This window comes from Mirounga angustirostris, unplaced genomic scaffold (genome assembly GCF_029215605.1).
Source record: "Mirounga angustirostris isolate CCGP_5_RB_7025 unplaced genomic scaffold, mMirAng1.0.hap1 SCAF_10, whole genome shotgun sequence".
Lineage (NCBI taxonomy): Eukaryota > Metazoa > Chordata > Mammalia > Carnivora > Phocidae > Mirounga > Mirounga angustirostris.
In genome coordinates this window covers 52550614-52576132 of record NW_026991718.1, presented here as the reverse complement: position 1 = coordinate 52576132, position 25519 = coordinate 52550614, and the positions used below count along the sequence as shown (strand labels likewise).

The following is a 25519-nucleotide window of genomic DNA, read 5'->3' as shown; positions in this document are numbered from 1 at the left end:
CCCAACAAACCTTTGCAGCGGGCTCTTAAAGAAAGGGGTGGCCAGGGGTGGAGGTAATGGTGGCCTTGAACAGCAGGGCTCCTACTGTCGTAGGCGCCACCCCAGTGCCTTTCATTCTCAAAAACAGGTACTTCTGGGTGGCGACAGCTAGGAACAATAGGACAGCTAGCAGCGCTCCATCACTTACCAGCTGTGTGATCTTGGGCAAGTTACCTAACCTCTCTGTACCTCAGTTTCTTCAATTGTATAATGAGGAGCATAAGAGCACTGACTCACGGGTAGAGGATGAAGCTTAAAAGAGTGCATGTATATACTGCTTAGAGCAGTAACCTGCACATAGTAAATGCTGTGCAGTGTTATCAATATTAAAAAATATTTACTATAATAGGAATATATTCCTGTATTCCTATATTTCCATAAAATTCCATTTATATTGGCAGGAAATGTCTCTTCTTTCTAGTTTTATTGACATATGATTGACATATAATGTTGTATAAGTTTAAGGTATACAACATAATGATTTGATACATGTATCTATTGCAAAATGTTTACTGCAATAAGTTTGATTGACATCCATCCTCTCACATAGTTACAAATTGTTTTCCTTGTGACGAGAACTTTTAAGATTTACTCTCTTAGCAGTTCTTAGCAACTATCAAACATACCATACAGTATTCTTAGCCATGGTCACCCTACTGTCCATTAACAAGATACGCTACATGTAACATGATATGATTAACAAGATGTGTTAATGGACAGTAGGGTGACCATGGCTAATAATACTTCACCCAGTTCCCTCTCCTCCTACACCTCCAACCCCACTTCTGGCAACCACAAATAAGATCTGTTTCTAGGAGTTTTGTTTTGTTTTGTTTTGAATTCCACATGTAAGTGATATCACATAGTATTTGTCTTTCTCCATTTGACTTACTTCATTTAGCATAATGCCCTCAAGGTGTGTCCAGGTTGTTGCAAATGGCAATTCCTTCCTTGTTATGGCTGAATAATATTCCATTGTGTACGTGTACTACAGTTTCTTTATCCAGTCATCTGTCGATGGACACTTGGGTTGTTTCCGTGTCTTGGCTGTTGTAAGTAAAGTTGCAATGAACATGGAGGTGCAGATACTTCTTCAAGATTATGGTTTTATTTTCCTCTGGAGATCTACCCAGAAGTGGGACTGCTGGATCATATGGTAGTTCTATTTTTAATTTTTCACGGAACCCCCATGCTCCAATTTACATCCCCACCAATAGCGCACAAGGGTTCCCTTTACGCCACATCCTCGCCAGTGTTTGTTATCTTTTGTCTTTTGATGGTATCCGGCCCTCTACCTGGTATGAGGTGATATCTTGCTGCGGTGTTAATTTCCAGGGAAATGTCTCTGAGTTAACATCTTTCATTACTGGAAGCAGTGTCACCCAAGGCCGGATTGTTTTGCAACATTCAAAATATTTTTCAATGAATTTCCCTGCTTAAGTCCATGTTGCTTTGGAAGGTGGCCAAAATGTGTTAATGTGATCTGATTTTGTAAGTCCCAAAGGATTTCTTTACAAGGGAAGATCTTGGAGATTAATTTTCCTGTGTATCATGTCTATAAAAACTGCCTTCACTCCTATTTCTGGAAGCTGGCCAGAGCTCTGATGCTTAGTATGCCCCCGAAAACTATTTGTTGACCACTGACTCTCTTGAAGAATGATGGTGTCTGAGGAGACAGGATAAAGTCATGTGTTTTCTAAAGGGAGTACACAGGAAGGAGGGCAAACACCACCTCCCCGCCCCGTGCCCCCATCCCAGGATCCTGGTTCTGAGGATGCAGGACGTTTCTCTCCCTTGAGGGACAACACCCCTACCCACAGTTCTGGGACTGGCAGAGGGCATCCTTGTGAATGATGGTCCTGAAACCTTCCTCTGTCACTCCCCCTACCCTGCCCCAAGTGCAGGGGATGCCCCATGAGCTGGTACAAAAACTGCATCGTGATGATGGGAAACAGCCAGGGAGCAGAAGGGTCTTGTGAAATGTGGAGTACGAGAGGCTTGTCTCTGTTACAAAGTTTTCTCCAGGAGTAATGTACAAAATATTTAACAATCGTATAAGGCTCCCACCCAAACTGAGCCAAACATTAACCCTTTAGTGGCTGGCTATGGGGCCGGGGTGGGGGGCAGTCCACAAAATCCTGGGGCAGAAGGGCAGGGATTCGGGTTGCTATTTACTAATCATAAAGAGCAATGGGCGCCTGGGTGGCTCAGTCATTAGGCGTCTGCCTTCGGCTCAGGTCATAATCCTGGGATCCTGGGATCGAGTCCCATATCGGGGTCCCTACTCAGAGGAAGCCTGCTTCTTCCTCTCCCACTCCCCCTGCTTGTGTTCCCTCTCTCACTGTGTCTCTCTCTGCCAAATAAATAAATAAAATCGTCAAAAAAAATAAAATAAAATAAATATTATTAAAGTGTAACGACCAGTATGACCAGACCAGACATAGTGGTTACTATCAGGCCTGCCCTCTGCCTCATCATCCTTGCTTCCTGCTGGCCCTGTCTGGAAGAAGACATGTGAAGGGTGACCAGCGCTCCCCATTGCATTCTGCCTTTCCTCCAGGACCCCATGCCCATCTGGGCTCTTATCTTTCAGCTAGATGGAACCTGGGGTAACTTACTGCCCACATAGCAGAGTAGAATCTCTCAGTCATGACTGATGAAGAGAGAGAAGTAATAGGCCAGATCCTGGATCAAAACCTTTTAGTGTGGGGCGCCTGGGTGGCTCAGTCGTTAAGCGTCTGCCTTCGGCTCAGGTCATGATCCCAGGATCCTGGGATCGAGCCCCGCATCGGGCTCCCTGCTCAGCTGGGAGTCTGCTTCTCCCTCTCCCCCTGCTTGTGTTCCCTCTTTCGCTGTGTCTCTCTCTGTCAAATAAATAAATAAAAATTAAAAAAAAAAAAAAAAAAAAACCTTTTAGTGTTCCCCAGCCTGGCCCTCGGGATCCCCAGGTAAAACTTTGGCTTCTAAGATTCCTACGTGTATTCACTAGCACAAAAACACCCGCACTGAGGGAGAGCCAGGTACCGGACTGCACAGGCCAGACTTATTTGCATTTTCAAAAAGAGAATTCAAGGGTCAGTATTTTACCAGAAGGAAATAAAGCCCTGCGTCAGTCCCACAAGGGGCATCACGGTACCCTTTAAGTCATGCAGTGGCCACTCCATCCACTCGTCAGTTTGGTCCAATAGTATTGAAATCTCTCAATTGAACTCAAAAAAGTAGAAGATTAGGAAATGAAAATAAGAAGAGGATCCCATGAGGAAAAAAAGAGCTGAAATATATTAGAAGAGTAAATACTGTGAATGGCTTGAATGTGTAGAGAAAAAAGTCAACAGTGAATCAGTGATATGAGAGCACTGAACTATTCTAGAAAATGCAGGCAGTCCTGCATTTCATAAATTACATGGAGGTTACATGTAATGTCTTATATGCATCAAATTGCATAACAAAAGACATTTATATCGGTTTCTTAAATAAAATCGTAGAAATGTGCCCATGTTATTGGGAGGTTAATGGTATATCAGGAACTCCAGGTAAAAAGATTTTGCCATATTTTGCCAGATGAAAAAATTCTGAAGACTGGTTGCATAACAGTGTGAATAAACTTAACACTATTGAACCATATACTTAAAAATTGTTAAGATGATAAGTTTTAGGTTATGTGTTTTTTATCACTATTAGAAAGAAAACAAAAGAGATCTTGTTATAAAGTTACAGTTCTTCTGAAATCCAATTAAACCATGCTATTTAGGTGAGATCAAATCGTTATATTTCTGTTCAAATAAAGGCAAATATTTTTATTCAGTTTGTAGGGAGAGGATAGTGTGCATGCATCCAGAGTTTCTCCCTACATAAGCAAAATTCTGCTCTCTTTTGTTTTTAATGCTTTTGTAGGTATCTTATGAACAGTTTTTAAAGCAGTGTATAAAAGATCATGTTTAATTCACTTTACTGAATTTCAAAAACAGTTCAACAAATTAAGTCCCTTTGACATCTCCAATGACAAATTGCAAGGGGCAAAAATTAATCAAGAACTTGATATGCCTTACTGAAATAAAAATAAAGTCTTCAAACAATGCTTTCCACACCTTTAAGCATAACATTTAATTGGTAGGGCCAGACAGCCAAGCTTAACATCAACAAAGGGAATTACAGATGGTTTGTTTAATAGAAACCTGACTGGTGCAAGCAGCGTCTTAGCCATGCATCTTGGGCCTAGACTCATCATGCTTTCTGGATCCCTTTCTAGCCTCCACCCATTCCCATCTGGACACTCCTCACTCTGTAGCTTACGAGATTATTCCTGACAGGCACACAGAGCTCTGTCATGGCCTGCCCTCACCTCTGGAGCTCTGCACCCCACACCCCACACCCCACACCACACACACCCAGTCTGTTCTCATCTCTGCCTTGCTTCGTGGCTCCCCTCATCCCTGCCACGCTGGCCTTCCCACTTGCCTTATAACCCAGACACCACCATCCCCATGCCTGCTGGGTGAAACGAGGAGAGGCGAGCTGTCATTAAAGACAACTGGGTTCCAGTACATATCTTCCTCTTCACTTACAGGATCGCGCCAATCCCTCCACCTTAATTTCCTCACCTGTAAAATTTAAACACTGGAACCATATTGTCTCTAAAGTTACTTCTTTATATTCTTACCTCCTATAAGTGAATCTACTCCTCCCTTTCGAGGTTCCCTGGCCTGTGGTTCTCAAACCTGATTATACATGGAAATGACCTGAGGATTATATGATGGAATTAATCAGGGGCAGCATTTCCAAACTATGTCCACAGAACAGTAGTACCTAACAAGATGTGAGTAGGTATACTTCAAAAGAGGGGTATTTAGACAATAAGTTTGAAAGACACCATTAAACTAAATTGAATAACTGTCTTCACTGTAGGACTTCTCAGAGCGTTTAATAAGATCATTTGTGTTATGAATGTCCAAACTTATTTTGACCCTGGAACCCTTCCTTAGCCTATCCCAACCCCCTGCCCTTCCAAATACCTATTAATGTACTGACACCTGGAAAGACATGAGTATTCTACCAAATACTGTTTGGGAAACATAGTCAAGCAGTGGAAAGAGCAGATTCCTGAGCTCTGAGGTGCAGCCTCTTTCCTGGCCCGCTGAGAGCCTGCTTCAAAGCCAACAAGCTTGACATGCTGTGAACATCTTCAAGCCTTCCTTGTTCCCTGTGCGCCCTGCTCAGATCCCATAGGCATACTTGTGGCTAGAATCATCTTGCCCATAAGCTAGGCAGACCAGACGCTCCTCCCCCCAAGCCTGAGGGGATCTGAATTCATGGATTTCTTTTAACAGTTTCACTTAACAGAGTTTTGCAGTGACAGTGACATATCATCTACTGGAGAATATGCACAGCTATTCTTTTAAGTTACCGTGTGAGCCACGTAGGCCTAATTAACTAATGTGAAAATGCTTGTCCCTCACTACTTTCATTTAGTTATTAAGGCATTCGCTCTAAGGCAAATTAGGGATGAGTCTTTTTTTTTTTTATTAAAAGATTTTATTTATTTATTTGACAGAGAGAGAGACAGCAAGAGAGGGAACACAAGCAGGGGGAGTGGGAGAGGGAGAAGCAGGCCTCCCGTGGAGCAGGGAGCCCGATGTGGGGCTCGATCCCAGGACCCCGGGATCATGACCTGAGCCGAAGGCAGACGCTTAACGACTGAGCCACTCAGGCGCCCCAGGGATGAGTCTTAAGAGAGATGAGTTGGGAGGGCCAAAAACATTTGAAATTTGAGTCCCAAATGCAAAAAAGAAAAAAGTTGACTCATTTCTCTGAAAAAAAAATTTTTTTTAAAGATTTTATTTATTTATTAGAGAGAGAGAGAATGAGAGAGAGCACATGAGAGGGGGGAGGGTCAGAGGGAGAAGCAGGCTCTCCGCCGAGCAGGGAGCCCGATGTGGGACTCGATCCAGGGACTCCAGGATCATGACCTGAGCCGAAGGCACCGCTTAACCGACTGAGCCACCCAGGCGCCCTCTATGCAAATTTCTTGTACTACATTCTAGATCAACACCCTCGGCACTACAGCCTTTGCCAAACTACAGTGTCCAATTACCGGATGCAGGCGGTGCTTGGCCCGCACTAACCCACTCCAATCAGCTGTGAGGTTTCCGTGACATGTATGTTGTTCATAGAGTAGAAAGATCTACTTATCTGCCATTAGCTAGCATTTCATACTTCCTGGATGTCTTCCACATCCAGTTGCCCATTTTCCCTTGGTTTTTTTCATTTTAATGAGAAGAATAATTATGATAAAGTTAGTCTAGGATTTAAAGCATGAAAGCAAGCATCCCCTTCTACCTGTGATATTAAAGCCCTTGTTAGACGCCTTTCGGAGCTCGGCTGGCATGTCTTCTCCACACAGCTCTGTTCTGATGGCTACTCCTCACACGGAACTTATGAGGCCAGGAGGCAGCGGGAGAGTTAGTGCTAAGAAATCAACCCAGAAGTCTCAGGATAAGCGGTGTTTTAAATGTAAGACCCCAAGAAACTTTAGCCATCTGAATACAATATTTATTTGAGCCAACCCCTTTGAGCATGCAAGCAACAATCACTTGTGAAAAAGATATTACTCTTGATGGTGATACAGTGAGAACTACATAGCAGAACAGAGGGGGGGAAAAAACTCCTAGAAAAAAATAGAATAAAAGTTGTTTCAAATACATATCCAGGGCCAATATAAAGAAGGATCTGGAAACCAGATGGTTGACTGACCCTAAAGCAGTGGCAGTCCGAGGGGCAGGAGATTTTCTGATCTCAATAACCTAGACCTTTGTTTTAATAGCCTTATATAGGCCCATAAAACTGTGGGAGTTGGAATGGAGTCTTCTGCCTAAAGCTGGGAACTTGCATAAAAGGATGGGCCGTGGGTTTGGTGTGTGTGCGTGTGTGTCCCTAAGAATTCAAAACTATAAACTCTCAGTTTTAGAATTCAAATATATCTTACTTGTGGTTCTGTAAATTGCACACAAAAAAAGTGGTCAGTTTGGAAGTACTTAGGAATCTGCAGAAGGAAACTCAAATCCTCTCTGGCAGGTGGAGTCCTCAACCCAATCCTCACAGGATTCCCTCAGGTAAATGCAAAGTACCCATGAGCTCACAATCCAAAATTACCAAAAACCGAAGGAATATTATTACTTAGATTCCTTGAGGTTTTCCAATACATATGGAAAGCACGGAGACCAGATGTGAGATAAGGAAGTCAGGCTGGGTCAGGAGTTCCTGTGTTCTCTCCAAAGTTAGCAATGGCTGTTAAGTTAGCAGGTACATCAAAAGTTCTTCAAAAAAAAAAAAAAGTTCTCCAAATACTATCATTTCTCCTATAACATGTGTTCTTAAAAATATCACTGCATTATGGAATTTTGGCCCCACAAAAATAACAGGACTAATGCGGGACATGAGTTCAAAGCAGAATGTTCAAAACTGTGCAGTCTAATAAAACATACCACTTTTAAAAATTAATAATGAACTCAATAAAATTCCACCATTTTAAGCATCGTAAATCCCTAATTTAAATTATGCTACAGTAAATATACCACTTTGCCTTGATTTGTAAAAATAGACACATGAAGTTTCCTGGTGCATATGAGTATGATGTAGCACTGTGGCTTCGAGTGATGGAGACAGGACGGAAGGAAGGACATTCTTAGGACAAAGTGTCACGACACCAGAGGTAGATGGCTGTGACTCACTGTCTTGTTATTCCTTCTGCACCAGCTTAAAATAGGAATCCAGCTTCTGTTGTTTTGCCAGGTTCTTCTTTTCATAACAAAAAAGACTATTTGTGTGGCTCTAAGTAAGACCAAATGCCATCAAAGTACTACTCTGCTGCTCGGGGCATTAAAGCCTTTTCTTCAATCCATGGTGCATGCCTCTAATCCCCTTCAAAGCCAATGATGGCCCCCGTTCAGTTTCATTCTCCTTTCTTTTGGTTCTTCGGTGTGGCCTCTGATGAAGCTCAGTGTGGGCACCTTTACTCCCATGGGTCTCCCGATGCCTCATCTTCTCTCATCTCCTCACAACTTCTCCTCCACACGTGTAAGGCTCTCCTCCTTCACTCAATGCCTGCACTCTTATGACCAGGACACACACTCATGTTGAGGATGCTCTAGTAAATGCTTTCGTGAGGAAAAGTGCAGAGGCTCAGGAGCATGATATACACTGGCATTGAACGAGGGTGAACGGAAGTGGGGTTTGTGTTTCCTTCCCAGGTCACTGATGGCAGCTGGGCAGCATCTTCACATTCACCTGATGCTACTCAGCGACACGAAATATAATCCCCTCACACTTTAAAAAGTTTAATGTTATGTTGTGTGATTTTTACCACACAAAAAATTAATATATATAATATGTATATATATATTACCTTCTTTATATTACCTACCCTCCTTTACCTCATGAACAATCAAATTTTGAGGTAACATGATCTCAGAGTTTACTGATTTTATGCCCAGTTTACCTACCACATATTAACAAACTCACATATTACATGCCTGTATTGTAACAAAAGGGACTGTACATGTCACTTTCAAATTTTCGGGAAGCCTTATTAGAAATTTAGTTTGGGACACAATGCTTGGGAAGTGGATTCTTGAACTACACGCATGTGAATTTACGTGGAAGCTGGGGTTAGGGAATAGGATGGGGTATAGATGTGTCCAATGAAGTACTGTAATTAATATAAATCCAACCTATGACCCTAATAAGAGCCTCATGATGCATCTAAGGGTCACAACCGACTCTCAGCGGTTGGCACTGTTAGCGTATTATCTACTAAAGAAGCATCTATATGGACGATTGAGAGACAGGAGACCAGTCCTGAGTCTTGTATTACCGGAGTGCTTACTGGAGAGGCAAGGAAGTTTAGAATAATGAGGAATGCTTCCTTTACATTTTCCACCATAAGAATGCACCCCCATTCTTCCCAGAAATAGTGACTGAGCAACAAGCACCGGGCTACATGTCAGGAGATAAAAGCTGGCCAAGTATGCCCATGTCTTCTAGGGGCTGAGGTCTGGTACAGAAGAAAGATGTAAACACAGTTCATTGCGTTAACTGACGATGGTGCAGACCGTGAAGGCTAAGATCTGTGTCCCTAGCTCCCAGGGAACTATGTGGCTGGGATTGCTTCAGGGCTGGGTCCAAGAGGCCAGCTCTGCACACAGATGAGCACAAACGCTCACTAGAGAAAGCCAGAGAGTGTCTGCGAGCAGAGCTGGGAAACAGTTCCGTGTCTTCCCCAACACGCTGACATATGGGCTATGGAGATCCCATAGCTCCTGATAATAAAGCAGGGGACACCATAATTCTTAGACTGAGACATTTTCAAAGCCAGTGTTTCTAATCAGCCATAAGCAACTCTCAACAGGAGTGTCTGGACCTGATGCAACAACATGGTCCCCGCTTATCTAGTTGAGGATAGCATTGTTAGAAATAAGCTAATTCATAATTCTCAAAGTGTGGTCCATGGACCAGGAGCAGAAGCAACATTTGCGAATTTGTTAGAAATGCAAAGACCCGGGGGCGCCTGGGTGGCTCAGTTGGTTTAGCGTCTGCCAAGTCGCTAGGATTCTGGGATCAAGCCCCACATCAGGCTCCCTGCTCAGGGGGAGGCCTGCTTCTCCCTCTCCCCTTGCTCATGCACTCTCTCTCTCTCTCTCTCTCAAATAAATAAAATCTTTAAGAAAAAGAAATACAAAGACCCCCCCCTCCCTAGACCTACTAATGAGAAACTGCCGAGTGCAGCCCAGGAATCTGTGTTTTAAGAAGGCCCCCAGGTAACTCTGATACTCCATGAAGTTTAAAACTCATTCAAATTAGAGGACATGTGCTGACTTTTGTTAACAGACTAGTATTTTTAAACAGTTCTCTTGAACTTTGCCTGGACGACACAATGGTTCTGTGTCAAGGAAGGGTCTCCTCCGCAACAAGAGAACCGCACCTTCAGTGTAGAGGGGTTGCAGGAGATGCTTCTCATCCAGCTCATGCACAAAGGATCCTGAGTCACTAAATACAATTTATGGAGAAATTTTGTCCCACTTCTCATGCCCTAAGATGAGCATCTGTCTAAAATGAGCTTGTACAGCTTAGCCTACAGCCAACTGCTGTCACAGAGAGCAGAGACAGGAAAGATAAGGAGGAGAAATGTGCAGTTGTGGTGGTGGGGACATAGCAGGTGACCATGTGGGAATAGCCAGGCCTGGCCTCCTCCTGCTCCTCATGAGCATGTTGACCTGACTCACAGCTTGAAATGGAACATCTAGGGGCGCCTGGGTGGCTCAGTCAGTTAAGTATCTGCCTTCAGCTCAGGTCATGATCCCAGAGTCCTGGGATGGAGTCCCGCATCAGGCTCCCTGCTCAGTGGGAAACTGCTTCTCCCTTTCCCTCTGCCTCTCCCCCTGCTTGTGTTCACTCTCACTCTCTCTCAAATCTTTAAAAATAAAAGATAGGGGGTGCCTGGGTGGCTCAGTTGGGTAAGTGTCTGCCTTCAGCTCAGGTCATGATCTCAGGGTCCTGGGATCGAGCCCCATGTCTGTCCAGCTCCCTGCTCATCTGGGAGTCGGCTTCTCCCTCTCCCTTGGCCCCTCCTTGCTTGTGCTTTCTCTGTCTCTCTCTCTATCTCTCTATCTCTATCTCTATCTCAAATAAATAAATAAAATCTTTAAAAAAAATAAAAATAAAAACAAAAAATAAATAAATGGAGCATCTAGTGAGCCAGTGTGGCTATCATCTGGGAAAAGGAAGAGGTGCCAGTCAAAAACTGGGTAGAATGCATTCTGCATTCCATTGCACAAGACAGTAGCAGTGAAGTTAACAAGGACAAACAGAGTGGCAAAGATCAAAACATACAAATTAGGAGCAAAACTTGAATACTTCTGGAGGAAAAAAAGCAAAATAAACTCAGCAGGTGCTTTATTTTACCTTAACATTCTATAAAGTTAATTTTAAAAGAGAGCATTACAGAGACCTAAACAGGTGAACTTGACTCATAAAGCCAGAGTACAGTTCCCAGGTATCAACAAGGACCTGGGTATACATGATCTTCCGACCGTGTTCGTGCCATGTCAGCTCTGTCTCCACGTCTTCACCATTACCATTTCCAGTAGTCAGACTAAGGGGTGTACACAAAACTGTACTTTGTTTTGACTCAGTGAGAAGTTGCCGGTAAGATTTCAGTTCAATAAGATTCTACCTGATCTTTTCTTTCCTTTATCCACACAACAGTCTTTGTCAAATCTGGCCCTATCTCATGTCTACCTAAACAAACATGGCTGAAACTGATGAGCGGGGAGAGGGGTCGTTGCTCCCAATTCACAGCAGAGACAGTCTCAAGAAGTTCTCAGATAGCAAAGAAACACGAATAGAATTCAAAAGTCCACATTCTGTCTCATTTTTCTTATCCCCTCTACCTCACCAGTCCAACCATCAATGCAGAAGAATCTCTAGGGCTGTTCTCCCAAGGAAGTAAATGGTCACCTTCTGCCTGTTCACAATATCCAAGCTAAAGATGCTAGTAAGTGGAGAAGTGGTGCTGGCCTCTGGAGGAGAAATATGAAAAATGGCCCCAGATTTGTCCCCAGTACTGCCATTCAGTGCCACCATGTTATCCTATTAATATGTTTATTGAGCATTCTCCTTTGAAACATTTTACTAAGGAACTCTTCAACCTTACCATCTTCTATTTGTCCCTCCTAATGGGGGAAGATCTGACAAGCCCACTCACAACCAAGAGGAATCTCCCAGAACCTTCTCAGAAGGGAAGTGGGCCAAATCAAGGCTGTGCTTGGCAGTGCTCAGCTGATCCCAGCTTACATTCTAGTTAGAAATAAACGCTTTCTAGTCATACTATTGGAAGCAAAGAACTGTTGAATTCATCTGTTAATTATAATTAAAAGTGCTACAAGAGACCCTGGGTTCTGTGAGATCCCATAAAGGGGAACTTGCCTGTGCTGTGAGGTCAGGGGTGACTTCGAGGGCAGGTGTATTTACTGATCTGAGTCGATGAGTCCATGAGTCAGTGTTAAGCTGGTTATGTGCAGGCACAGGGACAAAGCAGGGTGGGATAGAAAGCATTTAGGCTACAAGTGAGAACCAGCAGGGTACATGGAATGAGCAGGAAGGTGACCAAGATGCTGAAGTGCAGAAAGTGAAGAGGGGTGAGGTGGAAAGGTGGGGGCACATCACATATTGTGGAGGTGGGGCAGTTGGCCTTTTATCCTGTGGGTCCCTGGGCCCCTCTGTGCAGCCAGGCTGCAGTGGACCGCAGGCTCGAGAGCGATGCGGTGTGTTGCCCAACTGCTCTCCTAGGCATGGGCTCGGGCCCTCTGAGGGTTGGGGTGGAGAGGGCCGACATGTCCCTGTGCTCAGAGCATTCCTTTGGGTGGCTTGTGTGCTGGTCTTGGCACAGGGGTTTGGCTCACTCACAGACAGCCTGTCTAGCTTCATAACTTGGAATAGTTAGGTAATGACTTCCAACGTCGCCTGTCTGGATCATTCTTTGAAACGCTCTCCTGCTGTGCCAGGGGAAGCCTGATGGTGGCAGAGCTTGAAGCAATAGGAAGACTTCCTCTTCATTCCTGCTCAGTACTGCCAGGCACCCAGCCAATAAGGCCAGATTAGCGGTGCCTCATCCTATTTACCTGAGCATGGTGGCACTTTTCCAGAAGCTCAGGTGCCCATTTACAGTGTGTCAGCATGGAGACTGGATTACAAATTAGTCCACCTTTGATTAATACTTGATACATTGTGTATTCTGACATTGTCTTGTGGGTTCCCCTTGGGACATTGCTGGATGTAGAATTCAGTAAATACTCAGGAAGTGACTCTGAATGGCAACCACAATTGGGTTGGTCTGAGTCGTAGGCCACTTGGTGCTGCACTCCCTGGTTCATGTCACGTGCCTACACACGTGTGGTGAGACACCTTACTGCTAACCACCCTGATGTCCCTTGGCCACTCTCGAGCCCCCTGACCACTGTCTGAGCACTAGTCTCCTGCCTTACCCATCTTATGGAAACCACATACATAGTCATTAGTAGATCAGTATATGCAGGGGATTAAGTGAAACCTTCGTTAAAGGGGTACTAAAGGCAAGAGATAGAGAAAGGAGAAAAGAAAGGCAAAGGAGAATAATAATAATAATAGCATGTACCATTTATTGAACACCCACTCTATACCAGATGTTTTACAAACATTATTGCTCATCATGACTCTACAAGGTTACATTACTCCCATTTAACAGATTAGAACAGTAGAGCCCAGGGAGGTTCAAGGACTTGTCAGATCTTCACAGTCAGAAAAAGGCACGTCAGAGGTTCCCATTGGACAATGACGCTGTGCTTCCATGCAGTGAGGGAGGAAGCCGGCAGCGCAGTGAAGACAAGAGCCCACCTGCTCTGCACTATATACCCTATATACCTCTATATACCCAGCGTCCTTGCCGTGCACACTGCCCACAGCACTTCTGTCAACATCTGTCTGTGTTTCCCCGATATCCTGCTCTCCCTCTCACTCCCCTCCCAACCCAGCCCTAAGAGAAAAGACCCATACCAGATTGCTGTTCCCAGCTCCTCACCTCTCCCTCCAGTTTCTGGCCATTTCCTGTTTTAAAATCATCCCCGCCTCTGGGACGATGGGAAGTCAGCATTGGACAGTAATGGCCCTTCCCAGAGATTTCCTTAAGGAATTCGGAGCCAGTGTTGAGTGGGTGAGCAAAATCATGGCTTCATGCTTTCCAAAGACCTTCAGCAGGCTTCCCACAGTGGCCAGGAAGTGGGTGCAGATGAAATGACAGCTTGAAAGCCCTGGAGGCCTTAACCTGGGCCTCTTAGTTAATTGAATACCATCCTTTTAGATGGCCGGAGTCTCCGTTCCCTGGCTGGTGTTAATACAACCTCAAGTCAGTAGCCAATCTCAACACACAGAGATGATATTGCAGATAGTGGTAGTGTGGATGACAGCAGTGGGGATCAGAGCACCGATGAGGTCCCCAAATCATCCAATCAAAGGAGACATGTGCTCAGGAGGGAAAGGTGAGGAAGACCTTGATGCCTAGAAGGCTGCCAGGTCAGCAGCCAGACGAGCTCTCCAACTAAAAGAGTAAGGATCTGGCTGGTCCTGTGGGAGGGCCTGAGCACCCATGCTAAAAGTGGCCCAGGCCAGCCCTGGCCCTAGGACATCAAGAGATATAGAATGACCTTTGTATTTACCAGAATTCTCTAAGGAAAAGACGGCATGTAGGGGACCCAAAATTCTAAGCTTGGAGTGAGAGGAGGGAGCCTCCAAGGGACTTGGTGGAGTCACAGTAGATAATGGCCAAGCTGCTTTATAAAAGACTCTAAATCTAATTAACTGCAAGGTTACGTGGTTTCCTTTACGCATGAGGCGTGCAAACTGGGGACAAGCAGGAGGAGAAGCTGCTCACTGTCACCCAACTGTCCTCCTCCCATGCGTCAATCATCCTCTCATTGGTTAGAAGGGGTTCTGGATTGTTCTCTCCTCCCGGAGTGTCCACATGTCTCTCTTCTTCAGTCCTGATGATGGGGAAGTTGCAGAATCCAATCTTACAATACTGTAATGTAAATCTTTGTGCCCCTTAAAAGTCAGGGCCCTAAAAGAAATCCTTGGTTACCCCTCTTTTGCTGCCCTCTGTCAGGAGTTGGTCTGCCTGACCATCACACCCTCCCTCCTTGGGTAGGTACCATTTGGTTCCAGTGGCAGTTGACTGCCAACAGCTTGAGTGTGGCTCACACCTGACTCATCTCTGCAGCACCATCTTCTCTCGTGTGGTGTACAGTTCTTTGTCACATGTGCAGATGTTTGCATGGGTAGATAAACGATTTGATGCATGAATAACTGGATGAACATATGAGCAAATAAATTTGCAAGACAGCTACCTGGGTAATGAGAAATAAGAGAGGAAACTGTCCCTTGTGGAACATTTTTTTCTCTATATAAAACAGACACAATTGAAGACGCAACCCTCAGTCTGGATCAGGCTCTAACTAACTGAGCTATTCTGCCCAGAAAGACACATCATGGCATTGACTCAGCCTTTCTTGCGTGGGCCCATCACGGCGGTAATTATGGCCATACTACCCTTCTGGAGAACAGGCCTCTTGGAAAGCAGGTGGCCAGAGATTTCCACTGACTTGTTCTTTTTTTTTTTTTTTCTTTTCAGATTATCAAGGAGGTTCCTCCACCCCCTGCGGAGGAGAGTGAGGTAAGTGACCAGAACGGGTTGCAGCCAGATGGAGAGGGTGGTAAGGTGGAGCAGAGAGCTGGCTGGGCTGGCCCAGGACTCAGGCCCTTGCAAAGCAGAGCTAAGTCAGGCCCAGGCTCCCACTGCATCGGAGGGAGCAGGGAGGGAAGTCTTGGGTCCTTTCTGAATCAAGGATGAACAGGAACTGAACGGAACTGTGGCAGCCACAGACAGAATGGTTTGGGAGGGTTTCTACCTGCAAAGATAAAATCTGAGACACTAACATAGATATTTTTATCCATACAGTTTTCTCCTCTAACACAGACACTTTAGGTTTTTCTTTTCCCTGCAGAGGTATGCTTCATGTATGTAGATCAGGGCAAATTTGATACATTCTCCAAACAGTGATTCTATGAACAGCCTGATGCTGAGGTACTCCATTTTTCTTTCATTGAAAACAGTGTTTAAAGATTTAAAGATTTGCCAGGCAGTAATAAAAATATATTGGGGGATGGTGAGTGGATATGTTAATATCCTGAACTTGCTCTCAAATCCTCATCATTTAAAGGAAGAGGAAACATCTTAGACTCCACCATAAATTGGCCCAGTAGGCAGTTCTGGTGCAAGCATGGCCTAGGGTACAATCTGGTGGAGGCATTAAAGGCTAACGGTGAGAAGGAGCATCCCTGGGCAGGAGCGCCTGGCCAGTTGTCCTCATCCTCTGATCATTCCCAAAGCAACAGGCCTCCCTGGATGCATCACTCACCAATTTAGAAGCCAAGGTGCAGGTCTGAAAACTTAATGAGATCAAAAGATATAAGGGCGAGGATTCAAGTTCATTGCCCTCAACCCCTAAAGTCTGTTGTGTGCAAACTGAGCACAACCCCCTAACCCTTCCTCTTCCCAATGCCTTTGTCAAGTTTCCTGCATATGGAGAGAAGAATGATTGAATTTAACATTCCATGGGTCTGTTATATCCTGAACCATATGCTCCTAAGCCAAGGGATTTAATAGCTGCAATCAATTAAAGCACATATCATTGGAATGCAAATTTTCTGCCCAGAAATCAAGGGAGGAAATTACATTGCTTTGCAAAGAGGAGGGAGGAAGAAAAACCCTCTTTACATCCACAAAAGCCTTTTCTTAATCCTTCAAGAGAAACCACCGTGGCGAGTTCCATGGGCTCCAGTCTGGCTGTGTTTCCCTTGTGTGCAGCTCTCTCATACTCCCAAAGGAAAATAGGGCAAGAAGCTGTCGCTTGATGAAGTTGCTCTGTTTGCCCTGAGGTCAAGAATGTTCCCTCCCTTCATTATGTTCAGTTAAAGGAGCTGTTGCCCTTTCTTCTGGTGCTGACTCTGCGTTTGCCTTTGGAAGGTGATCTGGCAGCCGTTGTGGTCAAAATACAGCAGGGGACTTAGGTACCAGACTGTGAGGTGTGATTTACCCAACACCACCTAGTTTCATCCAATATTTCCAGAGAAGTCATACTTCCACCTGAAGAAGGCAGGCCTGGTTTCTGAAACAGAAGGACAACCTTGGGATACTTGAGATCTAAAGGGTTGTGTTAGACCTGAAGGGGTTTCAGGCTGGCTGGGGTAGGCTGCAGGCTGCACTGATCACTTCGCATGTGTGTTGGCCCTGATAATTCCTTTGCCTTGTGGTTAAGCAGCCCAAATCTCCTTTCTAATGTTTCAGCAGAAAAAAAATTTTTTTAAATCCCACAGGAACAGGTAACATAATTTAGCTCTACAAAGGATCTTACACAGTGCCCTGAAAATCATAGTCTGAATCTAGACTTCTAGAACCTTCTCTGCTCCAGCTTTCTGCATTCAAATCCCACCAGTCCTTCGGGCACAGCTCACGTGCTACTATCTCCACAAAACACACTGGAATTCCTCCCATTGGGACTGATTTCTCATTTCTCCCTTTTCCGCATTCCAGGGTATTTTACTGACCATTTTCTTCTGCATCAAAATTTAAGATCGTTAGGTCTTATAGGTCTATAGGTCAGGATCTATAGCTCACTAATCTTGGACTTATCCCCAAAGAGCTTAACACAGTGTCTAACATTCAATTAACGGCTCTATGAAGTCAAACGCTCTGCCATATACGTGAACAAGTTCAACATTAATTATCCAAATTTTAACCAGTTCTATACGCATCATATCCTAAGGGAGACATATCTACTATTTAAATAGCTAAACTTAGAATGAACACAACTATATAACAAGCTCTTGGTGGTCCTCTTTAATAGGGAATATCGAAATGCATAATATAAAAAAGCATGACTTTCTGAGATTCCATGCAACCAACAGTGATCCTCCTGTATAAAGAGAAGACAAAGAAAAATGACTTGAAATTTCGAGACCTCAGTGAAAGCAAGAAAGTTCAATTTTAACAACTAAGAGGGGTATTTCCTGAGTTGAGAGTCTTCTCTAATTGGCAGCAGAGTCAGGATTTCTCACAAAGTCTCTAGATACTCCAAATTATTGGCAGTTTAAGGGGGAATCCAATAATGTGGTTTTCATCTGATGGTTTAGTTCTACATCACCCTCCATCGATTTTGTGACTATGTTTCTTTGGGAGGAAGAGGGATGCATACCGAGGGCATTGACATGGGTGGGCATACAATTAACAATAAGCACCTGGCTTTGAATAATGAACTTATATCCAGGTTCATTATCATGCTCACTGATCCTAATATTTCTCTGTGGCAAGAACTTTTTAGATGGGAAAACCGAGCTATGGGAAAATCATATAACTTGTTTAGGACCAGACAAGTTGAACTGCTTCACAGCTACGTCTCCAAGGACAGCCAGAGTCGCCCCCTACTCTGGAGGGGTGAAGAGCCAAGCGACTGCCAGGCATCTTCTTTCCACTGGACATCAAATACACACTCTCATGCGCACTCGCACGCACACACACACACATGCTCCAAGCATTAGTCCTAGAACAGGCCCAGAATTCAGTACTCTCTATTTCAATAGATTAAAAAAGGAACGTCACTACTAGAAAAGGAAATACACTATTCCTCATTGAAGAATACAGGACAATCATGGTGCTGTCCTTAATCATTGTGTGTGCAGGTGAACAGATATGATACGGGGTCATGACATGTGAAATGCAACTCAGAATGGGGATATCTTCGGTCAGCTTTTGGTATTTACAAAGAGAAGTGTTGTTGGATTTTTCTGACTTGCCAATTCACTCCTAGGAATTCATCTCCAAGACTGACCTTGAGGGTGACCTCTCTGGCTTATCCCCAAAGACCTCAGATGAGACAGTACAGCCAGTTCTGCTCTGGGTTCTGCCCTCCAGAGCCTTGTGGTCCTGGGAGCTTCAATGGCCTCCGTCCTTATGTCGTCACCCTCACAAAACATACTCTTCTATAAATGTAGACAATCTTGGTGGCAGATTTATTCTTTTCACTTTATTTTTCTCAAAATATAACACTGTGCTGGCAAGCTGTGGGGGCTCAGCTCCAGTTGCTTGAGTGAGTAAATGAAAGAATAGACAAATAAAGGGCCCTGTTTGTGGCTAGATAGGGCTTCTCCTCAGGGTTGAAGATGGGTTACCCTTCAACGAATGTTAATGGAACTGTTTCCTTGGGCTCCACTCTGCTTCAGTTACGTTCTCCTTTGCGTAAATAGTTGCAACTGGTGCCCATGGTGCAGTGAATTGGGGGTGGGCGGCCTCATTTGGCCCAAGATAGAGTCTTGAATTCTGTGGGGGAATCAGAGAGTTCTTCATAGAATAGCTTACATTCCAGCGATATTCTAAAAGAAGCGTAGAAGCAGCGGAGGAAGGACGTTCTAGGCACACAGAGCCATGAGTGGTGAAGCATGGAGTTGTACAAAAGCCTGGCATGATTAGAAAGGTGGCGAAATTCAGTGTCTGAGGGCGGCACAGGACAAACCCAGATATGGGCGAACCGAACGTGCGTGTCAGGCTCGGTGTTCTGGAGCTCTCTCTTTCCGGAGCAGGGCTGCCTGGGGACCCGCCGCTCAGAAGGAGCGTCTACTGTCTGACTAATGTGCTGTCACTTGTTTTACCCACGCATCAGCCAACTAGATGTCTGGGGCCACCACATCCTTTGGGATTTAAACATAACTTCCCCTGATGGGAAACCAGCATCCCTCCCTAATCTCTGCGGTTTCTCCAGACACCACTGATTCCTCCTTCTTGCTTCAGCCGTATCTCATCTTCTTCATCTGCCAAGCACCATCTTGCAAACCTCATTCCGACACTTCCCCCTGCCCCCCCGCCCCCGCACCACCAAGGCACCACGGGCACAAGACCATCTGCAAAGAGGTTTGAAAAGGTTTGAAAGTACAGGGGTGAGTCCCAGCACAAGCCACCATCCTTGTCATTCCTGCTCCTGGGAGGTGCCTGAGGTCCTCTTCACAGGTGGGCCCTGGGCAGCCTGGTGGCTGCTCGCCTCCACTCTCTCGCGCCAGTCCTTTTCTGACTGCCCACAAACCCTCCATCCCTACTACTTTGCTCACACGGAGCAATTTGGCTTAACCCTATCTTTTAATAATCGCAGAGGATCTGTCCTGGCAGTTCTTCCTCGCCAACCCCCCACATCCTTGAAGGGCAGTGTGATGGGGGCTCCCCAAGACAGACTTTCTACTTAATTCAATGTAGAGATATTTTCTTCAGATGCTGCCAATGTTTTTAGTGGCATTGCTGGGGACTGTGATTTTACTCCATCAGTTTGGGGCCAAATGAAAAGACACATCAAAGATTCCCTTCTCTTCTGAAGATTGCAAAACCCTCCCATCTCTAGAATGTGTAAACAGAGCCATGGTAACTGCAGGGAAATTCTGACTCTTTCGCCGTTGTCCGTCAAACCCTGGGCCTTTGTGTTGTCTTTGCTGTTGTTGTTTAAGTTTGGCAGGCAAGCTCGGGTCAGGGGATTACACGGCAGGCTTGGTGGAGCAGATCGAAGTCTTGGCATTTCCTGTTGTGGGAAGGTCAGCCCCTGCTGCACATCTCAGCAGAGTGGAGACCAGGGCCTGCAGCAAGTCCACGGCGGGAGGGACCACATGAGGAAGGGCAGCCCCGGGGGCACATAAGGGGGGAGATCCCTGGACAAGGCATCAGGGAACAGGACCAGAGCTTCAACTCCCCTGGTCTCTTCATTTCTCCGGATCTGACTGTGCAATGAAGAGGCTCCAGTAAATGGTCTCCAGTGTTTGTACTCCTGTTCTTTAAAAAAAAAAAAAAATTAGGAGACTCCTAAAACCATTTCCGTTCCCAGTTGAATAAATCGGCTTTAGTCTTGGAGTTTCCTATGTTCTTGGTGCTGCTATATTCAGTTTGGGGTGATATAATTTCATTTCTCTCCTTTGGAAAACTGCACGAGACCAGCTGTGAAGCCATATTTCATATATAACACACAGACATCCACCTCTAGGGATAGTTTAACCGTATGTGTTAGATATCTAAGGCTCTTGGTTTAACAGCCTAAGCCTTCTGAAATTCTCTCATAAGGTAAAGTAGTGTGAACTGATATTTGGGGCTCTTTGGTTTTATTATTTTATCATGTCTTACAGTCCTAAAGCCTCCAAATGTGCAGGTACAAGGGGGGAGAAGTAGAAAAGTAGCATTTATTTGATACCATCAAATGACTGGAAAAGCAAAACCCAAAGGACAAAACCCAGAACTTTGCCGACACTAAGAAACAAACGAGAGTGAGGTTCCCTGGGCTCGAATGCAGCCCTGCCACCCACGAACCGGGTGACCTGAGTCGCCGAATCGCTCTCTTCCTCCTCCGTGAAACAAATACTATAGCACCACCTACCGAGCTGCCCACTGTGACATGAAAAGGTTATTACAGGTAAAGCACTTGGAAGAGTGACTGGCACATGCACGGCAAAGGCTTCATAAATTCAGCTGTGGTTATCGCGAACTCAGTACCTGCTTATTGACCACCTCCTGTGCACCAGGCTCCGTACAAGACCTAGAATACAAGGGCAACAGAATCCACCCTGCATTCAGGGCTCACAGACCATGGTGAAGAAGGACAGATCTGTTTTAAAAAGACAGAGAGACCAACCCAAGTATCAGCTGCCAAGATGTTGCAAATCCCCTGGTCTGCTGTGATCATGTCCTTTAAGATATATAAAAAATTTTCAAATTTTTTAAAATGAAGTCTGCCCATCCCAAGCACAGTAAGTCACCCAGAGAGTCTTAATGCATTAATGTGTTACTGCTTTGCTTTGTCATCTCTGGATCTCTGTCCTGCTGATGATTTGTCTTCGCTCATCCCTTGCCTCCTGCATGGGATGCCCTTTCCACCTAGGATACAACTTGGAGTCCTTGACTCTCCGATACCACCAACATAGGCTGTGGGAAGCAGGCTTGTTCTGAACAATTTCAGCCTCTTTGGCTTATTCTTCTGCTTTGCAGAGACTCCTTTTTCAGCTTCCTTTCTCCGCCCGGGAAGGAAATCATGCCACTAGCCTGTAACCCATCCGTGCGTGATTGTAGATGGTGATATTTTTCTCCCCTCAACAGGAATAATTACGGTGCCAAGATAAGGAACAGTGTTGCTAATTATCCTTCCCTTTTTCATCCATAAAGTTACAAGTTCCTCTTGTTTTCTCCCTTCATCTTTTTTTTTTTTTTTTTAAGATTTTATTTATTTATTTGACAGAGAGATTGACAGCGAGAGAGGGAACACAAGCAGGGGGAGTGGGAGAGGGAGAAGCAGGCTTCCCGCTGAGCGGGAGCCCGATGTGGGGCTCGATCCCAGGATACTGGGATCATGACCTGAGCTGAAGGCAGACGCTTAACGACTGAGCCACCCAGGCGCCCCCTCTCCCTTCATCTTAAAAAATATAATAAGCACTAACTTCCGGTCACTGAGCTAAGTTGCAGACGCTGAGTTAACTGGTTTATTTGAATCATTTCATCTCACTTGTTTGTAAATTCAAAAGACAGTTCTTAGGTACCTCCCACATGCTAGGTGCCATTCGAAAAGCTGAAAATGCAAGGGTAAACATGACAAATAAACAGAAACTTCCACGGAACCCTTACATTCCAGCCTGGAGAGACCAACAGTAAATAAATATCAAGCCATGTTAGGATCCATTATGTAAAATGAAACCGATTGATGGGATGAAGAGACTGGGCCTACTTTAGAGAGATGTCCAGGGGAGGCCTCTCCGGGAGTCACAGGCAGGAGGCAGCCAGGAGAAGAGCAGGGGGGAAGCATCCCTGGGCAAGGGGACAGCTTATGCACAGGCCTCAAGACAGGAATATGCTCAGTCTCTGAGGGACAGGGAGAGGGCAAGCAGGCTGGAGCGCAGGGAGGCAGGACGTGGTAAAGAAGAAGGCTGGAGAGGTGAGTTAAGGCCAGAGTTTGCAGTGCAGAGCTGGGGTCGGGATTCTCCTCTGCTGCTCTGTGGAGAACAGACTGTAGGCAAGGAGCGCGGCAGGGAAGCGGGCTAGGTGCCTACTGCAGTATCCTGGAGAAAGTATAGGGGACTTGGGACCAGTGCGGTGGGGTGGGGATGGAGGTGGAGGTGGAGAAGTCACAGATTTGAGGTCTTTTAGAAGTAAGGTAAACAGAATTTGCTGGCAAACTGAGATGAGTTGGGAGAGGGACGGTGGGGGAGAGAGAGGATTCAAGAGTGGCTCCAGGCAGTGGGGAAGACTAGAGGAGGTGCAGGTTTAAGGTGAGGATGTGGGGAGACTTCTCTTTGATGGTAGTCTTGAGATGGTCCCCTGAGAGGAGACCAAATGCCAAGTCAACATTTGGGTTCAGAGGAGTCAGGGATGAAGATATAAACACACAAGTCATCAGCACGTAGATGGGATTAGATGAAATACCCTATGAAGGAGTAGAGATGCACAAGGGAACGGGTCCCAGGATTGTGCCAGCACCCAACCAGGTCGTTCTGCTTTTACCCCCACTTTACAGATAAGGAAGATAAGCTCAGATGGGTTAAGTGACTTGCCCCAAGGAAGGCCCCAGGGTTCAGCCCAGGCAGTTGACTCTCATCCACTTTGCCAAGGTGTACACATGTACATAGAGCAGTTGTGCTTTGTTTCCTTCATGTATGACAATCTTTCTGCAGGAAGAAGATGATGATGGTCTGCCCAAGAAAAAGTGGCCTACAGTAGATGCCTCTTACTATGGTGGGCGAGGCGTTGGAGGCATTAAAAGGATGGAGGTAAGAACACAGCTTCATGTACTCACATCTATGTGCCAACTACTCGTGCCGGAAAACCAGATAAAACTGGTGAAAACTCATACTTGAGGTCTGATGGGGATGTGGACAGAGAGATGGCAGGTATACCCCTTTAATGGTGCACCCTCATATCTTGCCCACCATTGAGTCAAAATAGTTTGCTCATCTGCTCAAACCCCTCGCTGGTTTCCTCTCTCACTGGAATAAAATTCAAAGTTCTTACGTGGGCCTGCGGGGCCTTTGCACACGCTGTCCCCACAGCCTGGACAGTTCCTCCCCTAAACATCCATCTGCCCAGCTTGCTCTCTCTGCCCCTTCAACCCTTCCTCTTTCCTTTTTCCACACCCTCCTCTTCCCTGGCCCTCAAAACCCAAAGGAATTGGGGAGGGGGTAGCACTTGCATTGCACGTCACCCCTGTATGTACGAAGCCTGTTCTCCAGGGACGTTATACTTTATTTTGTCATTTTATTTTATCATATGTTATTTATTTTAGGTTCGTTGGGGAGAAAAGGGTTCCACAGAAGAAGGTGCTAAGTTGGAAAAGGCAAAGAATGCCAGAGTCAAGATGCCGGAGCAGGAATACGAATTCCCCGAGCCTCGAAATCTCAACAACAACATGCGGCGGCCCTCTTCCCCTCGGAAGTGGTACTCCCCGATCAAGGTGTGTCTCTCTCTACTCAGAAATCCATCATACTCAGGCTAAGACACTTACATAGGAAGAATCAGACTCCTGACATGATAAAATATCCATTCCAAATTCTAGATTATCACAAAGGAACACATTTCTAAAATCATGGACTTAGAAGTACAGGGATTTACTTGCTCTATTTCGACAGTATCAAAGTTGAGACTAGGCTTTCTAAAATCACCGTGGCAAACTAGTGGGATGCAAGTGGACTAGGAGTCAAGAGCCTGGGGTAGTAACCCCAGAAGTAACCCCAGAAGGACTAGGAGTCAAGAGCCTGGGGCAGTAACCCCAGAAGTAACCCCAGAAGGACTAGGAGTCAAGAGCCTGGGGCAGTAACCCCAGAAGTAACCCCAGAAGGACTAGGAGTCAAGAGCCTGGGGCAGTAACCCCAGAAGTAACCCCAGAAGGACTAGGAGTCAAGAGCCTGGGGCAGTAACCCCAGAAGTAACCCCAGAAGGACTAGGAGTCAAGAGCCTGGGGCAGTAACCCCAGAAGTAACCCCAGAAGGACTAGGAGTCAGGAGCCTGGGGCAGTAACCCCAGAAGTAACCCCAGAAGGACTAGGAGTCAAGAGCCTGGGGCAGTAACCCCAGAAGTAACCCCAGAAGGACTAGGAGTTAAGAGCCTGGGGCAGTAACCCCAGAAGTAACCCCAGAAGGACTAGGAGTCAAGAGCCTGGGGTAGTAACCCCAGAAGATGACTGTAAATTTCTCCAATAGCTCACGACTTCATTGGCAGGCAGTTCCACTATCTCACAAAAATGGCAGCATTCTCCTTGAAGCCTTACCTCTCTTCCTCTTGCCGTAACACAAGCCCATTCCTCTTTATCCAACTCTCCTGCCAGCCTTTCAGGGGTTGGCCATGCAGCTAGGACTCACTCTTCCTGGCTGTGAGCAAAACCCCTTTTTATCCTCCACTATCTTTCTTCCCCTCCACAGCTCCAGAACATAAACCTCTTTGGCTTCTTAGGAAGTGTAAGCCATAGAAGGTAGTTAATGCTTCCTGAAGGCTTCTCTTCTCTTCCTCTTGTTCTTCCACTACCTCTATACTCCAAACAGAAACTGGCCCAATTCCAAGGCCGCAAGTGAAAGACCCCAGGTTAAGAGCCAGGTCTCATCACATATCTGCACGCATGCACCCACACAGCCTTACCCCTCTTACAATGAAAGCGAAAATAATACTCATCATTCACTAAGTTATTTGCTCATCTTAGAGCAGCCCTTGTCCTATGAAATCAATAGAAATAACCATTTTGAACAATGGAGTGAAATGTCGCTGGTGGTTTTCTCTTCTCAGCCAAGCTAGCTCATGTTCACACTAACGGCACTGTATTTTCATTTTGGTTTGCTGTGCTTA

General features: G+C 45.5%; 1 protein-coding gene across 2 annotated transcripts in view; it reads left to right on the top strand.

The window, feature by feature from the left end:
- The window catches only part of ANTXR1 (ANTXR cell adhesion molecule 1), a 248972-nt gene that overhangs the window by 135121 nt on the left and 88332 nt on the right, over positions 1-25519 (top strand). For both annotated transcript variants that reach the window (XM_054509837.2, XM_064572414.1), the window contains exons 14-16: positions 15254-15295; positions 23362-23457; positions 23970-24137. In XM_054509837.2, the coding sequence (XP_054365812.1) occupies positions 15254-15295; positions 23362-23457; positions 23970-24137 (306 nt within the window). The remainder of the gene's footprint in view (positions 1-15253; positions 15296-23361; positions 23458-23969; positions 24138-25519) is intronic.